General features: G+C 40.8%; 1 protein-coding gene across 2 annotated transcripts; it reads right to left on the bottom strand.

Moving 5' to 3' along the window:
* Nucleotides 1-626: 626 nt before the first annotated feature.
* Nucleotides 627-19,498, bottom strand: slc12a8 (solute carrier family 12 member 8). 2 transcript variants are annotated; one of them, XM_085765015.1, is made up of 14 exons: nt 19,272-19,498; nt 18,319-18,492; nt 18,044-18,190; nt 15,985-16,176; nt 15,670-15,901; nt 8,902-9,015; nt 8,634-8,721; nt 8,142-8,229; nt 6,557-6,703; nt 3,496-4,156; nt 3,305-3,402; nt 3,086-3,203; nt 1,460-1,520; nt 627-1,264 (listed from the first exon to the last, which is right to left on the bottom strand). In XM_085765015.1, exons 2-14 carry the CDS (start codon nt 18,445-18,447, stop codon nt 1,096-1,098), a joined length of 2,244 nt encoding a protein of 747 aa, XP_085621141.1. In that variant the 5' UTR covers nt 18,448-18,492; nt 19,272-19,498; the 3' UTR covers nt 627-1,095. The 2 variants fall into 2 exon arrangements, with proteins under 2 accessions (XP_085621141.1, XP_085621142.1); XM_085765016.1 differs by having other exon boundaries at nt 18,319-18,495; nt 19,272-19,409.
* Nucleotides 19,499-19,937: the final 439 nt, after the last annotated feature.

Raw genomic sequence — 19,937 nt, 5'->3', positions numbered from 1 at the left:
CAGGAAGATGTGGGCATGCACTTGTGCACTTCAAGCAATCACACCTGAAGTGAAGTTTTATAAGTTTTATAAAGTTTTTTTCTCCATGGAATGTGTGAAATGCTGCAGAAATGAGAATACCAATTTCTCATACTAGACTGAGATCTAAAGACCAGCCGAGGAGGAAAATGAAAAGGTACCAGTGTCTTAAAATTGTTGTGTCTGTTGTTAGGTTACTTCTGACAGAACAAAATGCAAAGAGGAAGTGGTTTTCACAGCCTTAACCTGCATGAACAGTAAAACAGAGTTCATCCTAACAACGTTGCAATAAGCTTGGTGTATCACTTTTTTTCAAAGTAGAAGAAACCCAGAGCCTGTTCTGAGAAAAGTTTGTTCTCAGAACATTTTAGTTATCATTAAACACTTTGAAGTAGGACATCTTTTCTGATTTTTGCTAAAGGTGTCTTTCAAGAGAAATGCTCTTCCACCTACATTTTATTTTGAAAATAGTTTTTGAATAACAAATGGCAATGATAGTTTGGACATTGTTAGTTATTTCTGAATTATTCCGAGTTTGTACGAAGACTCACCTCTGAAAAATAACAACCTGAACAAAATTGTTCAACCATTAATAAACTGCAGACATATAGAAGTGAGTATATGTATTTTAATGAAACTTTGTGTCACATGTAAACAGGGTACTTATGAGCACCACACTGACTGGACCACTGGGAAGTGACCCAGCTGTAGAGTATGTGAGAAGTGGAGTCTCACAGATTCTGAAAGTTCAGTCAAAGTTAAAGCCTGAAATTAAAATAAGTCAAAATAAATTATATATTTTTTTACTTTTATCAAGTTTACTTTATGGAGGACAGTAAGGAAAATGACCAACTCCGATTCCAATCAGTCCACAGACATCTCTCTCATTCTCTCACACAATCACACACTTTGTGCAACTCTAAAAAATGTTCGGATTTCGTCCAAGCACCATGATGAGTTGATGAATGTCTCTGTTGAAACGAACATGTGTACAGAATGTGGACCACGGAGTGAGATGTGACAGCTTGAGGCAAAAAATGCTGTCAGGTACAACGTGTAATTGTGCTGGTGTTTAAATCAGTGGAGTGGTGGCTGTACCATCTTGTCAGCTCTGATGAATGAGGACTGGTGATAGCGGTGACGAGAGGCAAAGTCAGCGTTTTCCTCTGTCAGCTGCCTGGTCTTCAGCCCCACCCCAGACAGAGAGGGTGTCACTACAATCTGATCTTGGGGAGATCCTTTCCCGCTGGAGAAACAGGTGTGACAAAGGAAATTACTATACAACAATTACTAAGCAACAGATAATGACAGTAACTTTATTCCCACTCTGTAAATTAACAATCATTTAGAGTAGACTGATATGTCTATATAAATCTTTCATTGATTTATCACGTATGAATTGAATCCTGACTGCCCATTTTGTAATACAACCATATAATACCTGCAAATATTTTTCACTGTCGATTTGAGCCACGTGAAAAAGCTGAATCGAGCTGCAATGCCTGTGAAAAAATCAGTCACTCAGTAAGTTACATCATTTATGCATGTTGTATGTAGGCTACTGTATGTGTTTACAATTTCGCTGTACTTTGTACTTGTGTAATGACAATTATAAAGTCCAAGTCTAAATACTAGCTGCAGAAAAACGTAATCATTCACGGTCACAGTGATGGTAATAAGTTCAAATTTTCTATGAAAATCTTTGTTGTGTAAATATTGCTAATGTAGGATATAAAGTAAGTGAAAGAGACACACACACACACACACACACACACACACACACAGCATCTTGTTGGCCACCTGTGGAACAGGTGTTTAACACTTGCAGCTCTTATGCTCAGACATTTCATGAGTCAGGCTGTTCAGGCATGTTGTAATGTGGTGAGATTAATGCAGATGTAGGGTGTCCCATCCAGCTATTCTAGAAATCCTAAGCCCCAACAGCTGACAGGCAAAGCGGCTGCAAGTGAAACTCCCAGCAACATGTCTGAGGATGTTGCCAGTTCATCTTCACACTATTCATGAGCCAAATGTAGGCTTAAAAAAAAAATCACGTAAATGTATTTTTTTCCCAAACATACTGGAATAGTTAGTATAGTTAGTTATTTAAAGCAGAAGTAAGTGGTCCGGTCGTTTTGGCTAATGCTGCGTTCCAGGCAGGCTTTTGAAATCGTAAATTACAGCTTCAAGTCACAACTTACGACTTTGTAGCGTTCCAGGCAACCCACTCGTGTTTTTCTGACCTGTTTTACCTGTGAAAGTCACTATAACGGCCACTCGTAACTTCCGACCGGTGAACTCGTACCAGTACGTCTTTTTGTACAGTCTATGTACCAGATCGAACTGGTACGACTTCACGGTTCGGAAAAATACGAGTTTCCTTGAACGCACCATAACAGTCCTCGTCCCTACGTCGCCACATTCACGGCGTCCCTTGGCTGCACACACAGCCCTGCATGCCGTTCTCTCTCCTCATTGGATAAAAACTGTAGGATACGATAAATGTTTTCTCCTCGGCTCAGAGCAGAGCAGAGTGACTGACAGACCCGTGTTTCAGTCCAAACACTCTATGTAAGTGATTGCTTTTGGAAGATATAACTATTTAAGACTTATATTAACACAAATATATCACTTACTTCTGCTTTAACAATGAAACGCAAAAACTAGTTTCAGGTTATTCAATGTATTACCGGCTATTAACAGCCAAAGATATAAACATTTACATAATCACCTTGTAAACATGCAATAAAAATAACACCCCAGAGAATGAACAGATGAAGAAAATATAAAAAAACAAAATATGTATAATGAAATCTGAAAGTGTATTTGGGGACAACTGAACAGAAAATAATACCAAAGATATCACCTTACTAAGCCCCTTGCAACTACAGACGAGTCCTCTTTGCAGTCAAGGTGTGAGCCGAACTGTTCTTACAGTACATTTTGTTAATATCTGTAAAGCGGCCAATATCTAAGATCATACTCTGGAAATAAAATTCTATTGACACTAAAAACAACCCATCAACAACATCAAAGAGGAGAAACCAGCAGTTAGGACATCACTGACCTATAGGTAGTCCAGGACTTGTTCTCCCAATGTAGAAGAAGAGCAGTAAGGCCATGACTATGTTTGCTAAGGCATAAACCCACTGGATAACAAACATGATCAGTATGGAGCTCAACGCCTGAAAAAAAAAAGTTCACATTACTCATGAAGTTCTCTTCATACAAGCTGAATAGAGACATAGAACAAAAAGAAAAGATGTGCATGAGTTGTGTAACCTACCCCGATCAGAGCGACCCAGTGGTTACAGAACTTTGCGTAGCATGAATCCTGCATGGATTTGATTTCAAAGCTCTGGTGATCTGCTTTCTCTTCAGCACCTGAAAAATTTAATAAAATCTCAGGCCACTGAAACGTCTATGATCTCATTTCTATCCACTTTGATCTAATGTTTGATGTGCAAAGCTCATCACCTGTGCTGTGACTGGGAGGGTCAGCTGATGAATCCTGTTCAACATGACTTATTTTTGGACAGCATTGAACTTCAGGCTCTTCACCAGCTCTGAGCTCCTCACTGCCACTGTGCACCTCAGTTTCCTCGTATGGTGGAGCTGAACTTATGTCCTCACCCCTCTCGTCTGAAGACACGTTGCTGTTTAAGTCCAAACCAAAGCTGTCCATCAGCTTCTGCTTAGCAGTGGCCTTTCTGCTCTTGCCTCGGCTCCTCAGCTCTACCACCGAGGAAGTCTTCTCAACCCTGGCATCAACACTTGAGACGGGTGGAAAGATCTGATCCATGTCCTTGGCGAACTCCAGTAAAGTGCCTTTACTCTGTGGACTCTCTCCTCCAGTCCCATAGTTGGGGAGAGGTGCTTCAATAAGAGGTGTGGAGCTCTGCCTGATAGACCGGCGCTGGCTTCTTCTGGCCAACATGACTGTGTCCCTCTTGTCATTACTCTGAAGCTGGTAGGTCATGGCCACGCTGAAGTAGGAGTAGTCAATGAAGCTGTAGGTGAGCATGAAGTTGATGGTGACAATGGGAGCCAGGACATTGACCTGGCCGATGAATACAAAGGCCATGGTCAGCAGGCTGGTCAGACAGATTGCAGCCACTGGGGTCCTGTTGGGGCCTGTCTGTGAGAGATAAAGAAGATTTTTTAATGTCGTTCCCAAAGAAAACTGACTGAAAACACCCAGCTTTGTGAAATGTTTTCATGAACCTGCACCTAAAGTTACATTTTGATCAAATGAACCCAGCAAAAGTTGAGTCTGCATCTAGAGATTGTTTGCTTCCTTTCAGTGATGTAGCAATATGCAACTACTCACACTATAGGTATGCTAGTAACCTAACTTTGGCTGTCTTGTGGTCTTGTTAATGATAAAAACATCTCACGTTTTAACCACACCATGCCTCACTTCATCTTTAGAAGGCCCCATTTTCATATCGATGCTATTTTCTCCCTCAGAAGTCTCTGCCTTCATAGTATTTATTTCATGTTATTTTCTTTGGTTCTACATCACAACAAAGAGTTAAATGCTTTGTTAATGTGTTATGTACGTGTCAGGTAGACAAAGACTCTAATGATCTGAAGTCTTTATATTTGGATGGAACACCAGTTCTAAACAGGAGAACAAAAACAATGGCTCAACAATAATCCCTTTCTTAAAAGGGAAACATCGTTTTAACATGTGGTTTGGTAACCAGTTGGCTTTCACTTCCCAGGTCCTATCACACAGTTTAAGGAGCACTGCTGTGTGCCTGGCGGCCCTCCAGAGCACACAGCGAAGCAGGGCCCAGCCCGTCGCCCTTCCTGCGTTTGTTCTGATGCTTTGATTTGGGCCAAGATGTCTAGGGCCTCATTCCAGCCCGCTGAGAGAGGTCAGACACTGCTGCCATCCAGGGAAGTCTGAGGAAAACCGGGGTGGACAGGGTCAGGACGTCAACGTGACAGTGTGCGTGTGCATGTGTGTGTGGCAGCAGTGAGTTGTAACTCTTTGTGATTACCAGTCAGTCCTCTCACTTCTATGGAACACACTATATTTAGCCAGTCTTGTCACTGCTTCCTATTGAGTCCAGCCACAACCCCTATGCATTCAGCCTTGGCACATTTATTACTTTACACCACATCCACACTGCTGCTAATCAGAGGCAATATTGCTATTACAAACTAGCTATATAATTTACATTATAACACACTCGGTAGAAAATTTGTTAATTTCTTAAGAAGTTAGTTATAGTTATTTCTGCTGACTACTACTACTACTACTACTACTACTACTACTACTACTACTAACCAGAACAAAGAGATCAGATCAGATCACACCAGTTCTTAAGTCTTTACATTGGCTCCCAAATAAAGTTCTGCTACTGGTTTACAAATCACTGAATGGTTTAGGTCCAGAATACATGAAATGTTAGTAGAGTATAAACCCATTAGAGCTCTGAGATCTACTGACTCAGGTCAGATAGTGGAGCACAGAGCTCAAACTAGACACGGTGAAGCAGCATTTAGCTGTTATGCTGCACACAACTGGAACAAACTACCAGCAGAACTGAAATCTGCCCCACCTGTGAGCACTTTTAAATCCAGGTTCAAAACATTTCTCTTTTCATGTGCTTATAGCTGAGCTCTTTTTAAGAACTTTAAACTTTTTCTATTTTCTGTTACATTCTTCTTTGCTCTTGCTTTTTTTTCTGTGTTTTTGTTTTTATGCTGTTTTTTTATTTATTTAAAAAAAAAAAGTTTTGTCTGTTATGTCTCCATGTGTAAACAAGCAAAGTTTTTGAAATAATATTTCATTTATATGTTCATGGCCTCCAATGATTTCACAAGCTCCTGAATGGATGGCGTTTGATCAGTTGTCATGGAGATCTGCTGACATGCAAGCTAAGCAGCTGGCAGGATTTCATTCATAGCACTTTTTAGACTTCTCATCCATAAAAAATAATTATCAAAGCCTGATGCAATACTGTTGAAAGCTTCGAAAGTTGCCACTGAGTGGAACTTGAGTTGGGGTTGCTATATGAAAAACAAATCAATACATTTAATTTTGATGACGTTTTTAACCTTATTGTGTAAATGCAAAAGAATTGCAAATACGTAGGGCAGTAATTTTGCTTGAACTTTAGACCAAAAACAAATCTCAACTAAATTGAGCTAAATTGGGGTAATCTCAGTAGGTTAAGTTCTCAGACACACATTAAACAGGCATCCATAAACTTGCAAAGTTAACTTTAACTTGACTTTATAATTGTAACTTTATCCCCAACTATAATAATTATCTGAATAACTAGACAATGCCTGCCACTGCAGGATATTCAGAGCCCTGCACAGAGGAGAAACAATTTTTTTTGCATCTATTGTGGAAAAAAGGTCCAAAAATGTATGCATTGAAGAGTAACTCCTGTGCATGTTACTGTGAAGACACCCATTACTATTATGGTGATTCTAGGTATTCTTTTCATCATGATGTCAGTGTAATGAAAGAAATCCCCCCCCTTCATGGATCTGTCCAAAAAATGTGTACACCCACCCCTCTTCCCAAAAAGGCCAGAGCAGGTAAGACCCTCTCCTGGGCGATGCACTGAAGGATCCTGGGTGCTCCATACAGGCCGCCCATGCAGGAAGCCAGAGAGGAGATGTAGAGGCCCAGCAGAAAGAGGAAACCCACCAAGGAGACCTGGAGGAAGAAGGAAAACAAACAGAGGGTGGAAGAGGATAGGGTGGGGTTCAGCGCTCACAACAGCAACACCCAGTTCAGTTCCGCTGCAGCCAGCTCCTTTTGAAAACAATGAGGACTAACCACTGATGGAGAAGTCAAAGACTTTTAAGTGACTCAATGACTGTTTGAAGTGGAATCTAATCTTTTTAAAGTAAGTGGCAACTGCAGAGTAGCCTACGACTTCTCATAGCTGTTCACCACCTTTCAATCACACCTACTTTTTATGGAAAAAAAAGCTACAACCAGTTTAGTACTTTATAAATACTTTGTATATTCATATTCCTAACTTTAGCCCTACTCTTTGTAAATTTAGCTGGTCACACCAGGCCCTCCTCACATCAGCTGTCCATAGGGAGCCTGACACATGCTCAGACGTTGTTGAGAATTCATGGGTCACACATGAAACCTCCATTCCACACAGACTGTATCTGAATAGCATTAATGTCTTTCTTTTCTGTACGATGCTTTGAGACTCAGGTATTAAACTTCACAGGTCATATTAAAAATAAAAAATGTAACAGAATATAAATGATACAGTGAGGCTAGTCTTTTGAGCATTTGGTGCTTATGAAGTCTTACTCCCACTCTTTGCATGTTAATACATTTCTGAAAGCCCTTCATGAGAACTGCAACAAACTAGCTGATGAGTTATAATTCAAGAGGACAGAAATCAGTGAAAGTCATCAAATATAAGTGACAAATCTGAATACATTATACAGGCTGCTGCAGTAGGCTACAGTAACAAGCTGACACTGTCTATTAATGCTTAAATTACTTTAGTCAGTACATAGTTTAAGTGTTTTTCTGTTTTACTCAAATTACTCTATTAATTACTTTACTACACTCGCTCTCAGTTGCTTTCTCTCTTGCTGCCTCTCCCTCCTCTCTCTCTCTCTCTGCTTCCCTCCACAGGCACACCATGTGTTGGTTTGGTTTGGTTATACTGCTTTAAGTTCTCCTTTTTGCTCCTGTTTCACATGATCAACACCTGCATACATGCACTCTTCACTCATGCACACCTTACACCACTGATTCCACTGATCCTCCACACTTCACAATGTAAACATTTTCTTGGATGGCTTAATTTGGTTTAATAAGGCATTTATTTGAACATTTACATGGTGTTGTCTCCCTTTTTGTTGTGACCCTTTGAGCCAGTTCATGACAGTCACTTACAAATACAAATAAATGTGAGACATTTTTTTCCATATACTGTAATTTGAAAAAACAGAATAAAAAGCTGAGGGTTTTTACATGTAAACCATTTAAAAAGTACATACAGTCAGTGCCTGGTCTAACCACACCACATCAACAGAGTGAGGAGTCGTGGGCAATCCCCTCACCTCAACCCTTCTCTCCCTGACAGGGTGGAATGGAAACAGAGAGAGCAGTTTACCTTTTCTGCTATCAAGAAGTCATAGCGCAGAGCTTCTCTGGTGCAGATGGCCCCCAGGAGGAAGACAAAGACCAGATACAGGAACCACCTGTGGGTCACCAACAGTACATAGTGCACAGTTATTAACAAATGCTCCTTTCTCACTATTAATAGGAAAATGGTGTCATCACCACTCAACAAGAGAGTAATAGAGTCATGCTGGAAATTTGGGTTTGCTTGTTCTCCCTAATGGGATTGGAAATGGTTTCCATTTTAACAATAAGCTTCCACTAAGAGATCCGAGAGCATGACAAGAGTGAAATCTAAACATCTGAAAAATTCCCTTTTGGATGAATCATACCTTTCTTATTGCGTAACTACTTTTACTCTATCTAGGTCAGTCTGTGCACCTTCACTGTGGTTGTTGTCATGTGTATTTCATTGAGTAGTGTTGTGGTGTTTTTGTGTTGTTCAATATTAGTGTGAATGTGTGTGTTTGGGCTGTTGTCATACGAGGTGAAGACAGCCGCCAGTGTTCCCACAGGGATGTTGTGTTCAGGCCGCTGAAGATCTGAGCTCATGTTGAAGCCTGCCATTACCCCTACACACATGCACACAGACAAACCACAAAAATGTACACAACATACAGTACAATGCATAATGTATTTTAACCTCCATAGTAGCTGCAAGCAGAGCAGAGCTTGAGCATTCAGAGCACTATTCTGAGAATTTTAAGTTATACATTTTTTATGCAGTACAACAACAAAAAGGACAAACTTACCTGTAGCAGCAGGGAAGAAGACCCCAAATACTGTGAAGAAGGTTTCTCCTGGGGTATAATCTGGCTTTGTGTTACTGCTGAGCAGATCAGCTGAATAACCAATGAAACCATGCTCTGAAACAGACAAAGAAAAAGCATCGAACTTCATATAGGGATTACCTCAAGTTGAACACAAAACTGTTAAATGACAACATGAATGTAGTGAAAAAAGCACTCTGTTTTGCATAACAGTATGTTAAATAACTTGCGACGTCAACAATTCACTGACAACAGTGTCACATGTGCTGAAACTATGAAATAAAATAAGCTACAGCTCTCTCACATTCTCTTTGAGTGCTCTCTAAACCAAAACAAGCAGCTCTTTTTTTTAAGTTTTTAAAATATATTGAGATCTGAACCTCATACATTGTATAGAAGTGATGGACTATAACCTGATTACTCCATTGCTTCCTGCAGCTACAGTGTGACATAATGCAATCAGCTTCAAGTGCTTTTGGTGTGTTGTTTTCATTTTCTTTGCATGTCATCATCAGCTTTAGTCCTAGATGCTTATTACTGGTGGTCAGATTGTGCACTGCATGTCCGAGAGAAGTTAGAGGCATCAAGAAATGTAAACACATCATGCAGCAGGAGATTTTCCAAAGACCTACAGTACAGCATCAGACACCAGTTTAAAATAATGCATGCACTATACAGTAGGTCGCATCATATCTGCATAGAGGCAACTTTTCCTCCTGAGACAAGACTTTCAGTAAATCACTGGTTGGATGCTGGTTCCTGAAATTATGCTCTCAATTTTTCATTCCATTGCCCATTGTCCATTGTCAACGATATAAAAACACTACTCAAATACAAACAAGTTACAAGACACACACACACACACACACACTAACATTCCAGGGGAATCTCATGTTGATAATTTGAGATTGTATATTCCGACTAAATACATGACAATAGTAAGCATCAGTGCACTTTAAAAACATAGTCTGAAGACAGGTTTGTTGAGTCTAGGTCAGTTTGTTGAATGTGCGCGGGGAGATTGTTCTGTATTGATGGTGGCCATTTAAACCGTACAGTCTGGACGGCCCGCCTATGTTACAACACCGGACATTTCCCCCTTGGTTATCTTGCGATGGGAAAGAATGTGTTCTGTCAGATTAATGACATGTTTATCCAAAAGGAAGTCACCACCCCTTTCAGAAGCTCAGCAGCTTCCAAGTTTGAGAGAAAGAATGAGAGTGAGCGAGAGAGGGAGACAGAGAGTGAGAGAAAAGAGAGAAGGAACATGCTCTTTTTTTGTTTTTAGACAAAAGCCAAAACCAAAAAAAGGCTGGATATACGACTTATTTCAAGTGCACATATTCAGCAGGATAGGGATTTAAGGAGGCTGTAAAACCTGACATCAAACGGGACAAAGAACCCAAACTCTTGTTCACGTGTGACCTGGAAAGACCGCCCTCTGTCCAAACAACCAGAATCTAACAAATCCAGGACAGTCAGTGTCCATGTCTGCACCATGGGCTCCCCACCCATATTACAACATCATACTCCAACATCCAACCATGCCTAATTCTCTGAGTATTCAATTGAGGGCGTTCACATATTTATAAGGAAAACTGTCTCTATAAACACAAACTCAGTGTGTTTACTCTCAGTGAGCTCTAGTACCGGGGATAAAACTACAAACAAATATGTCTTTGAGAAAATTTTGTATATCTTCGCCATTTTCTCTGCAAACTCACACCTCCAACAGCTAGCTTTCACATGTGGCATGATTGACGATGTGAGCTCTTACCTCCAAGTATATTACATACAGTGGACTTCATAGCAGGTTTATTATTTGCAAAAAGACCAAAGGAACATACGATGAATTGGATAAGACTCTGGATTAGTTGTAATTCCTCAGCCCCCCCAACTTCATCACTCCATACTTTCAGTTTGGCATTGCCATGAGCCTCAGCTGCTTTGTGTTTACAGCTAATTAGCTAATGTAAGTGTGCCAACATGCTGAACCAAGATGGTGAATAGGGTAAACATTACAGCTGCTGAATGTTGACATGCTAGCATTGTGGATGTTGAAGTCGGTGTTTAGCTCCTCAACATCAAGATGTAGTCCTAGTCAGTGAAAAAATTACCATTATGCAAAAAGAAAGCTATTTCATGCCATTATGGTGGTGTCTTGCTAGATTCAGCTCACATTTATCTTTCATCTTTCAACAGTGTAATGCGTTGCAGGATGATCTTAAGCTACTCTATGAACGTAACTTTGCTTTTTGGGCCTAGTTAAAGTTTTGAGACCAGTCTGTGGTGATGGTGTCCACATTCAGTATGTGTACTGAGGGTCAAATGTATAGGCCAAGAGGGGCTCCCTTCTGAGCTGAGCATTCCTCCAATACACACTGGAATGTGTAGTTAGATTACATGAGTGTCTGAGGCTCCTCTCCATCTGACTGACCTCTAAATCTCCCACACTGACCAGTATAAAGCGCTGCGCATGGAGGACGGGGCAGGCGCTGTCATGTTACAGAGGTGGGGCACGTCGCACTGGGATGACGCAGAATTATATATTATGGTAGGATCACAGGGTGACATGTGGCAGTCTCTGGAGTAGCAGCAGGCCTCAGATCTCAGTTCCGGCTTTCTCCCTTTGTCATTTTCCAAAAATGTGGGTGAGTCTGGTTAACACCCTTAACCCTGAACCCAAGGAGCACATTATGGCTTCCTGTTCTGTGGGGAAAAGGCTTCAAGGGGACAGCGTAATGCGTGTCAGATTGAAATTCATCTACGCACCACTATGTTGAATTGTTTGGTTGCACTGACAATATAGGCTGGCAGTGTTACTGAGCAGACTAAATAAATGTAACTATTTACAATAGTTTAAATGGGACATTAAAGCTCCTCCTGATCCCCACTAGGAATTATAAAGCGCTGTTCTGAGATGTTTAACAGGTTGCAGCCATGTCGTTTTTCAATTCAAACTCCACCTGTCACAGTTCTTCAGGAAGGACTTGTTATGATAAGTCACTTAACAGATCCTCATGGTTGGGGAAATGAGGAAGTCAGGTCAACCCACAAGCGAGGGTTCATCTACCTACAAACATAATATCCCTAAATCTTTTGCTTATGATATTACTCCTGATTTGCCAGTGGATCCTTGTTTTGATTAATAGCATCCCATCAGGGGTAGACATTAGATAGAAGGTATTTTCAATTATGATGAAGAAAACAGAAAAATGAAACTAATACAAAACTAAATGTCTTGGATTTAACCTTATGATAATTTAAAAATAATCTTAACTGTATAGAATTCACCAATAACCACACTGATTTAGTCTTTTTCCCTTAAATATTTTTGTTAGGATATAAAAGCTGCACTTAATCACTGAAACCCAGGATGGTAACACATTAGAATTATCAAATAAAAAATGTGCATGATGCATTCAAATATTTTAGAAAAGGATACAACGAGAATTAGTGATTCATCCGATTATTTTCTTGATCATTTGTTTCACATTCATAAAACATGAAAACAACAAAACAAGACCAACACCCAGAGATATTCGGTTACAATTACTGGTCATAAAATGGAAAAAAAACCAAAACAACACTTGACAAGGTGGAAAACTATAAAAACTAAATATGCTTGAAAATACTCAAAGCAATAATATAACAAATGCTTGCCAGTTACTTTTAAATGAATTCCCAGCTGACTGGCTCAAAGTTCAGCTCCAAATCTAATCCTTGCAGTAGGAAGTGACAAGCATCAATTTAGTTTTAAAATGCCAATATTCAGTATAGCATACTTAAAAGCCAGAATATCTTTAGATTTTTGATGCCATTTCCTCTCTTGACACACAAGACATGCCTTAGTTATGGCAATGTTGCACTGTTCAAAACATCTTGATCTTTGTAAGCAGGGGACATGTTATCAAATTATGACCACATCATTTTGGCAGTGGCTCTTTTTCCTTTAGGATGTGGATCTGCAGCAAAAGTGGAGGCTAATCTGAGCTGTTTCAACTAGCTAGGGGAGCTGCTGGTCCTGTGCCAGCCATGAGGTCACCACAAAACACACAGCAGTTCTTAATTGGAAAAACCTGGAGAAGCCATTACGTTGGGTTCTCCCACAGTTCTGTGAGGAAGGCTGGAGGCTGGGAGGGGTGGAGCAGTCCAGGTTAGGGTAATGGGATGAGAGCCTGGTTTAAGTAGCACGTAGTAAGTTCCTAGAGTAGTAAAACTAAATCTTGCAAAAATTAACTACTGCCCAGCAAAGGACAGGTAGCCTGAGAGCCATATGCATGTTTTTTACTGTGTGAACACTGCATTTCATGTGATTTTATCTGTTATTAGTAATTTTAAAGTACAATGAGTGTCCTTGTGTCTGAAATGTGTTATTCACAAAAAGACTGGCTTCACTTCTGGAACACTTGGACAGGACGTTGATAATCAGTGAGAACAGGAAATGTGGGAAGGACTTCCTGAAAGCCAGCAAAAGAATACAAGCTACTCAAAAAAGGCTTCATTTCCTCATGAAATGAAAAGAAAGAGCAACAAAAATGGAAAAAGAGACGAAAGAAATAAAGAAACAAAAATCTCCATAAACACACCTTGAAATAAGCCACAGCAGCAGAAAAAAACAATAACAACAAAAAACACATCACCCAAGTTTTCTAGTCATTGAGGGAAAGAGTTCTCACTGGAGATGAACACGAACACACAGGGGAGAAATGGGTTAAATATGAAGCAAAAGGTTGTTGTACACAGTCGCATAAAAAAAGAGAGCACTATTTTTTTTTGTATTAGAATACAAGACTGAGATTGACTACAATAAGTGGTACCACAGCTACACCTACTGGTCTCCACTGGTCACAGCCATTCACAGATCTGTTCAACAGTCTACTCCTTCTACCATGCTGCCCTTTGGAAGTGTGGTGGAAAATTGCTATGATGGGTATTCTCCTTGTAATAAGTGGTAACATAGTCTTTGAAGTAGTTGTAGTAAGACCATGTAGCAATCCTGTTAACTCCATTAGTGGAGACATTTGTGTATTGACCATAATAAACCTGGGGGCAGAGGAAGGACACTAGGATGACCCATGTACAACCTTGTTTACTAACTGATCTAGGTTGTAAATTCCTATAGGGAAACCAACAACTGGGGTAGCCATTTGTTGAGTAACACATCTGTTGGATTGTTTTATTGTCTGAGAAAGCTAGAAGTGCTTGTAGTAATGAGGTAACCAGAGTCATAAAGTGGGGTATAAGAAGGGACTGCAACCTCTGTTCTTGGGGCACTACTCTGAACTGCTACCTGACATGTAGTTCTGTGTTCTGTTCCCTTCTCCCCTTCTCTGTGGAGAATGGAGAATAAATTTGGGTGCATGCTACCTCTCCTGTCTTGTTCTTTGACTCGCCACCGGCAGGACCAATATTTCCACGACAGAAGCTACAAGAGTTGTTAGACCCCCACCAAGATTGACCCTTTTATCACTATTTAATGGTAACACACTGTAGCTCAAAAGCAACAACTGTTTTCCTAGTTTGTATTTTAACTGTACCGCATCTGATGTTTAGTGTTTTTCTTTCCATTCATCCCAAACCTGATTCCGTCTTGTGCTATCCATTTCTATTTTCGGAACAAATCCTTCCAACCTGTTCATATCCCTGCTAGCATCACAGTGCTCTTGTTTAGCTTCCATGTCTTCCAGTTATCGGTGCTGTCGGAGCAGAAAAGGCACAGGTGGTACTAATGACATTAACGAGCGCTGCATTCCAGCAGCTGCAGTGCTGCGCAGAAGTGAACTCGTTAGTTCCACCTGTGTCTGACAAGTCCAAATGTAGCCAGGTTGTCACAAAGGTCTGTTCAACTTTTTCCACTGTTTTTCATCCCAGTTACATCAGCGACCCCAAAAACTCTCCCTTCTTCATCCTGAGCACTACGCCATGGTACAGTAGAATGATGTAACCTTCACAGCCTCATCTTTTCTACCTCCACTTCTTCCCAAGAACTCTCTCTTTCACACAGACACACACATTTAACAGCTAACACTATAACATATGTAAATCATGAATTTTTTATATTCAAATTTAAGTTTGAGCGCCATGTGCCAAATCATAATTGGGTAGTAGTCACACCTGTGCTAAAAGCTATAAAGGTAAAGGTACTTTATTTACCACATATACAGCTAGTACAGTGAAATTCTTTCTCTGCATTTAACCCATCCCTGAGGAGCAGTGGGCAGGCACGGTGCAGCGCCCGGGGACCAACTCCAGATTATGAGCCAGTGCCTTTGGTCAGGTGGCTAGCTGGCATGTTTTTTTGTGGTGGGGAGCACCCGGAGGAAACCCACGCAGACACGGGGAGAACATGCAAACTCCACACAGAGTGGCCGGGGGATTCGAACCCAGGACCTTCTTGCCGTGAGGCAACAGTGCTAACCACTGTGCCACCGTACCGCTAAAGATGGATAATAGCTAATCATCTTAAGGCACATTTTAAACCAGTATATTTGGATCATTACTACACATTTAGACAGGACAATGTTGGCCAAGCAGTAGGACTCAAACTGTGTTTATTTCCTTTCCCTGATAGAGTATCTGGTGTATGGATTTTTTTTATATTCAAGCTATATATTTATATAATTCTACCAGTGAATAATGTGAGGATTGTTTTGGCTAGAAAAATATCCATAAAAACTATTTGTAAACATTAAATTCTGGCTGATTATAGCAGTACTGAGTGTCAATATTCATGATCCCAAGCCCTACCTGGGTCAAGGTGAGTGAAAGTGCCGATGACAAAGTCCAGTGTAGAGACGGCCAGGACAGCCAGCAGCAGCAGCTGAAGTCTGACGATCCACTTGACACCAGCCAGGTTGATTCCAAGCAGGGCCAAAAGTATCGCTACCGACATGCCGCGCACCGCCCACTGTGTCTGTAGACCCAGTAGCTCGGCCACCGACTCAGAGAAGCCTGTGATATACATGGCTCCAGCCACGCACTGAAGGGCCAGAGGCAGCATAAATCAGGAGATAAAACACTAGTTACAGTACTAAAGTATATTACAAGGACAAAAATACTCACCTGCCCAAAAACATAAAGGAGGCCCATTGTGCCCCCAACCCTGCCACCAAGGACGGTGGAGATCATGGAGTAGATCCCTCCACTCCCAACACCACAGTGCTCACAAATTCCGATTCCCGACATCACTGTCACCAAAGCAACCAGCACGACCAAGGAGACCAGGAACATCCCGAGCAGCACCCCTGTGTTTCCCTGGATGATGTCAGGAGACAAAACCACCACATACTGTCACTCATGCACATGCTATATGTAAATCTGCTACATGTTAGTTAGCTTTAAGGCTTTTTAATTTCTGCTGATTGTTCGTTCATTTTATGCTCTACTTATGTTACACATAACAGTGATATTTTAATTCTTATCTTTAAAAAAAAAAATGGAATCAGTTTCAGTGTGTTTAAAACCTACAATGTTCTCTAGCAAAATAGTGTTTGGTTTCATACCACTCCAAGGTGCCAAAGGGGAACTGCTCAACTTTAATTTCCACTTCCTCATACCTCCATCTGAGCCTTGGTAAAACCTATGGTTAATGGAGCAAATTGTCCCCTGTACTGTACACAGTGTCCCCATGCACCTTTGTCTCGCCTTTCCTCAGTTCTTGTTCTATATCTCTATACAAAACGGCATGAAGTGCCAAAAAGTAAATAACCAAGCAAGAAAAATTAGGGACAGGACATTATCATTTGCATCTGCTGAAGTCTGGGTCATCAGCACAGGCAAAACATCTTTGCTGAGCAACAATCTTTCCCTCTCCTCGTAAGCAAGTAGGTCATGATAAGAAGCATCTGGATAAGAAACTCTATCTCCCACATGGAAGACTATATTTCATCCATCAAGCTTACTCAAAACAGATGCAGCAATTAAGAGTAGAGAGTCTTTGTAGCTGTTTTCCTGTGATGACACATGCACATTACAGTGTTCGGGGTCGAGTGACATGGTGACACATGCTTAATGATGGTTGCAGCTAAAAATAAAAATCTAAAGCTTCAGCAGATATGAGCACAGATGTGAAAAAGCACACACTGTTACCAGATATTATAAAAATGTATAAGTAAAAAAAATGTGCAAAACAGTCTGTTTCCTCCCTTGGCCCACTCCTTTCATCAGCAATGAATGGATGGACCAGTACAGTGCCCCATCACTGGAGCCAATATCATCAATAAGTTGGACTGAGTTCTTGTTTTTATGTGGAACATGTAGACTCTGTACTGTTTACAATAGTGGAAGAATTACAACAATTAAAGCAGAAGTAAGTGGTCCGGTCGTTTTGGCTAATGCTGCGTTCCAGGCAGGCTTTTGAAAACGTAAATTACAGCTTCAAGTCACGACTTACGACTTTGTAGCGTTCCAGGCAACCCACTCGTGTTTTTCCGACCTGTTTTACCGGTGAAAGTCACTATAACGGCCACTCGTAACTTCTGACCCGTGAACTCGTACCAGATCGAACTGGTACGACTTCACGGTCGGAAAAATACGAGTTTCCTTGAACGCACCATAACAGTCCTCGTCCCTACGTCGCCACATTCACGGCGTTCCTTGGCTGCACACACAGCCCTGCATGCCGTTCTCTCTCCTCATTGGATAAAAACTGTAGGATACGAGGAAAGTTTTCTCCTGGGCTCAGAGCAGAGCAGAGGGACTGAGAGACCCGTGTTTCAGACCAAACACTCTATGTAAGTGATTGCTGTCGGAAGATATAACTATTTAAGTCTTATATTAACACAAATATATCACTTACTTCTGCTTTAAGTAGCCTTTCCAACAGTGCTTGAATGCACCATTCAGTCTGAAATATAACTGGACATCTACCAAATAATGTGTTCTGGAGTACTGAAGTTGACTTCATATGTTTATTTTAGTTATTGGGTGAAGATGTTGAATCTTAATCGTCAGGTGTCCAAGACAAGAAAAAAAGATCCAACCAAGGAGATGCTGGATAATTTATTGCTTTGTTTTGGTCTTACTTTTACTAACATGGAGAAGGTGTGCACTTTGTTCTGACTGGCCAGGTATGGCAGTAGAAATGTCCATGCACATACAGTAAGAAAAAGCATGAACTCACCACCAGGTAGCCAGTACGCAAGAATAAAACCACTCCAAAAATGTTAATCATGCAGGTGGTGAAAACTCCATCCCAGGTGCCAAACAAGACCGGCTCCCACACAAACACTTTGATCCTCCACCACGGTTGGCTTGACTGCTGGAAGCCCTGTAGACACAGGAAACACCACTGTTACAGCAATGGAGTTTTTTTTTATTTTATTTTTTAAAGATGGAGCATTTTACCAGCAACAAGTCATTCTTATAGGCGACATATAACTTCCATCATCATCTCACCTGTGCATCCTCATGAAACAGGTCATGGACATGTGTGTCTGCATTGGAGACGTCCTCCTTCACCAGTCCTTCTGCATCTCCTGTCCGGTCACCTGTGTGCACAGTCCAGCTGAATGGCAGGGTGTCCATATTGTCACCTCCAGGTGTAAAGCAGGTGTCCCCTCTCAGGTGGCCCTGCTTGTTCATACGTTAATACAAACAACAACAAAATAATCAACTGTTAAATTCATAAATAAATAAATGGCAACATTAGTTCACCCCTGTTGGCGAAGTTCTATACTGTATATATGAAGTCAGCCGAGTTGGTCGTGACTGACGGTAAATATTAGTCTATCTATCCTGGTGAGGACACCCGGATACAGCTGGGTGTGCTCCTGACCCACACGTCAACGAGGAGTGACGGATACTTCAAGGACAGTTAAAATAATAGCTACCTCAGTCCTATAATATGACAAAATATGTATTATATATATTATTAGCATTAAATACTGACACATTGTAGGTTTTATCTCACCTTTTAGATATAAAATAACAGCTTTGTCTTTTTTCTTTCTTTTTTAAACCGTGTGCTTGTAAAAGTTAGCCGCCGTACTGATAGGCTGTGTTATCTCAACCCGTGTCCCCACCGGGGGTCACACAGCTTCAGACAGCGTCGGAACAAAACCTCATTGACTGACAATTCAATTTAAAGTATCCTACAGTAGAAAAGTAAATTGTTCTGCCCTTTCTGCTCCAATCTTTTTAGAGTCACGTTTTAATTCCACTGCACACACCTCGGTTACTTGATTAGGTCAAAAATAAGGGTCTGGTTAAGTGGGTTCAAGATTTAATCAGCCATGTGAAAATAATTTGATAAGTACCGGTAGCCTAGCTCTGTTTTTACGACAGCTTGTATGACACAATGTATGCAGGACTCGCTACAACACGGTCCAAACTTTTCACCTCAGCCTTACCTTGCACAGAGAACCATGTCACTCCATGATGAAACACAAACACCAGAGTTCACCTCTAAAAACCAATGATAAATCAGTTCATTATTCCATTGTGCTTTGGTATTGTGATAAATCCAGTCAGTATGGACAGAGACAGAGCTCCCAGCTCCTTCTGCTGTTAACACCGTGTTTGGTGAAACGTCAGCAGGCAGCCGTGCATAAATGTGTTTGGTTACCTTCCAGGGTGTGTTGCTGCTTTGCACAAGGATCCTGTGTTAGTCTTGGCAAGCCCTCTAGGTTGACTAATGATTAAAGCTGAAAAATGCATGCACGACTCAACAACCTTATCTTTTTAATTGTGAAATTCTTTCCTTGAACTTTCTATGGGAAAAGGAGATGTGTTGAACCATGAGGATATTTATAGGCCTGCAAAATGAGTCTTTTTTTCTGTCAGCCAACCATACTCTACAGAGCTAGAGAAAGTGACTTGCTGACAAATCCTGAGTATATTTGTGGATTCAACAGATTTTATTTTTATATACAAACTTTGAATGGTAGTGTAGTAGTAGTAGTGGAGAACTGGAGAACATCCAGTTGTATATTTTGATGGAACAGCAAATTAATCAAAGTGTCATATCTTCAGTGTTGTCCCATGAAAAGATATAATAAAATATTTACAAAAATGCA

The sequence above is a fragment of the Trachurus japonicus genome, chromosome 21 (genome assembly GCF_045865225.1).
Source record: "Trachurus japonicus isolate A0001 chromosome 21, Traja_1.0".
In the NCBI taxonomy this organism is placed as follows: domain Eukaryota; kingdom Metazoa; phylum Chordata; class Actinopteri; order Carangiformes; family Carangidae; genus Trachurus; species Trachurus japonicus.
This window is presented reverse-complemented; position numbering and strand designations above follow the sequence as displayed.

Bases quoted from the DNA above. Each gene is read 5' to 3' on its own strand.
- slc12a8 (XM_085765015.1), bottom strand. From the start codon at position 18,447: ATGGACACCCTGCCATTCAGCTGGACTGTGCACACAGGTGACCGGACA. The intron at 8,230-8,633 runs GTATGACAACAG...GGTGACCCACAG, and splicing joins CTGGCGGCTGTCTTCACCTC to GTGGTTCCTGTATCTGGTCT. The intron at 6,704-8,141 runs GTAAACTGCTCT...TTCTTCCTCCAG, and splicing joins ACTTCTTGATAGCAGAAAAG to GTCTCCTTGGTGGGTTTCCT.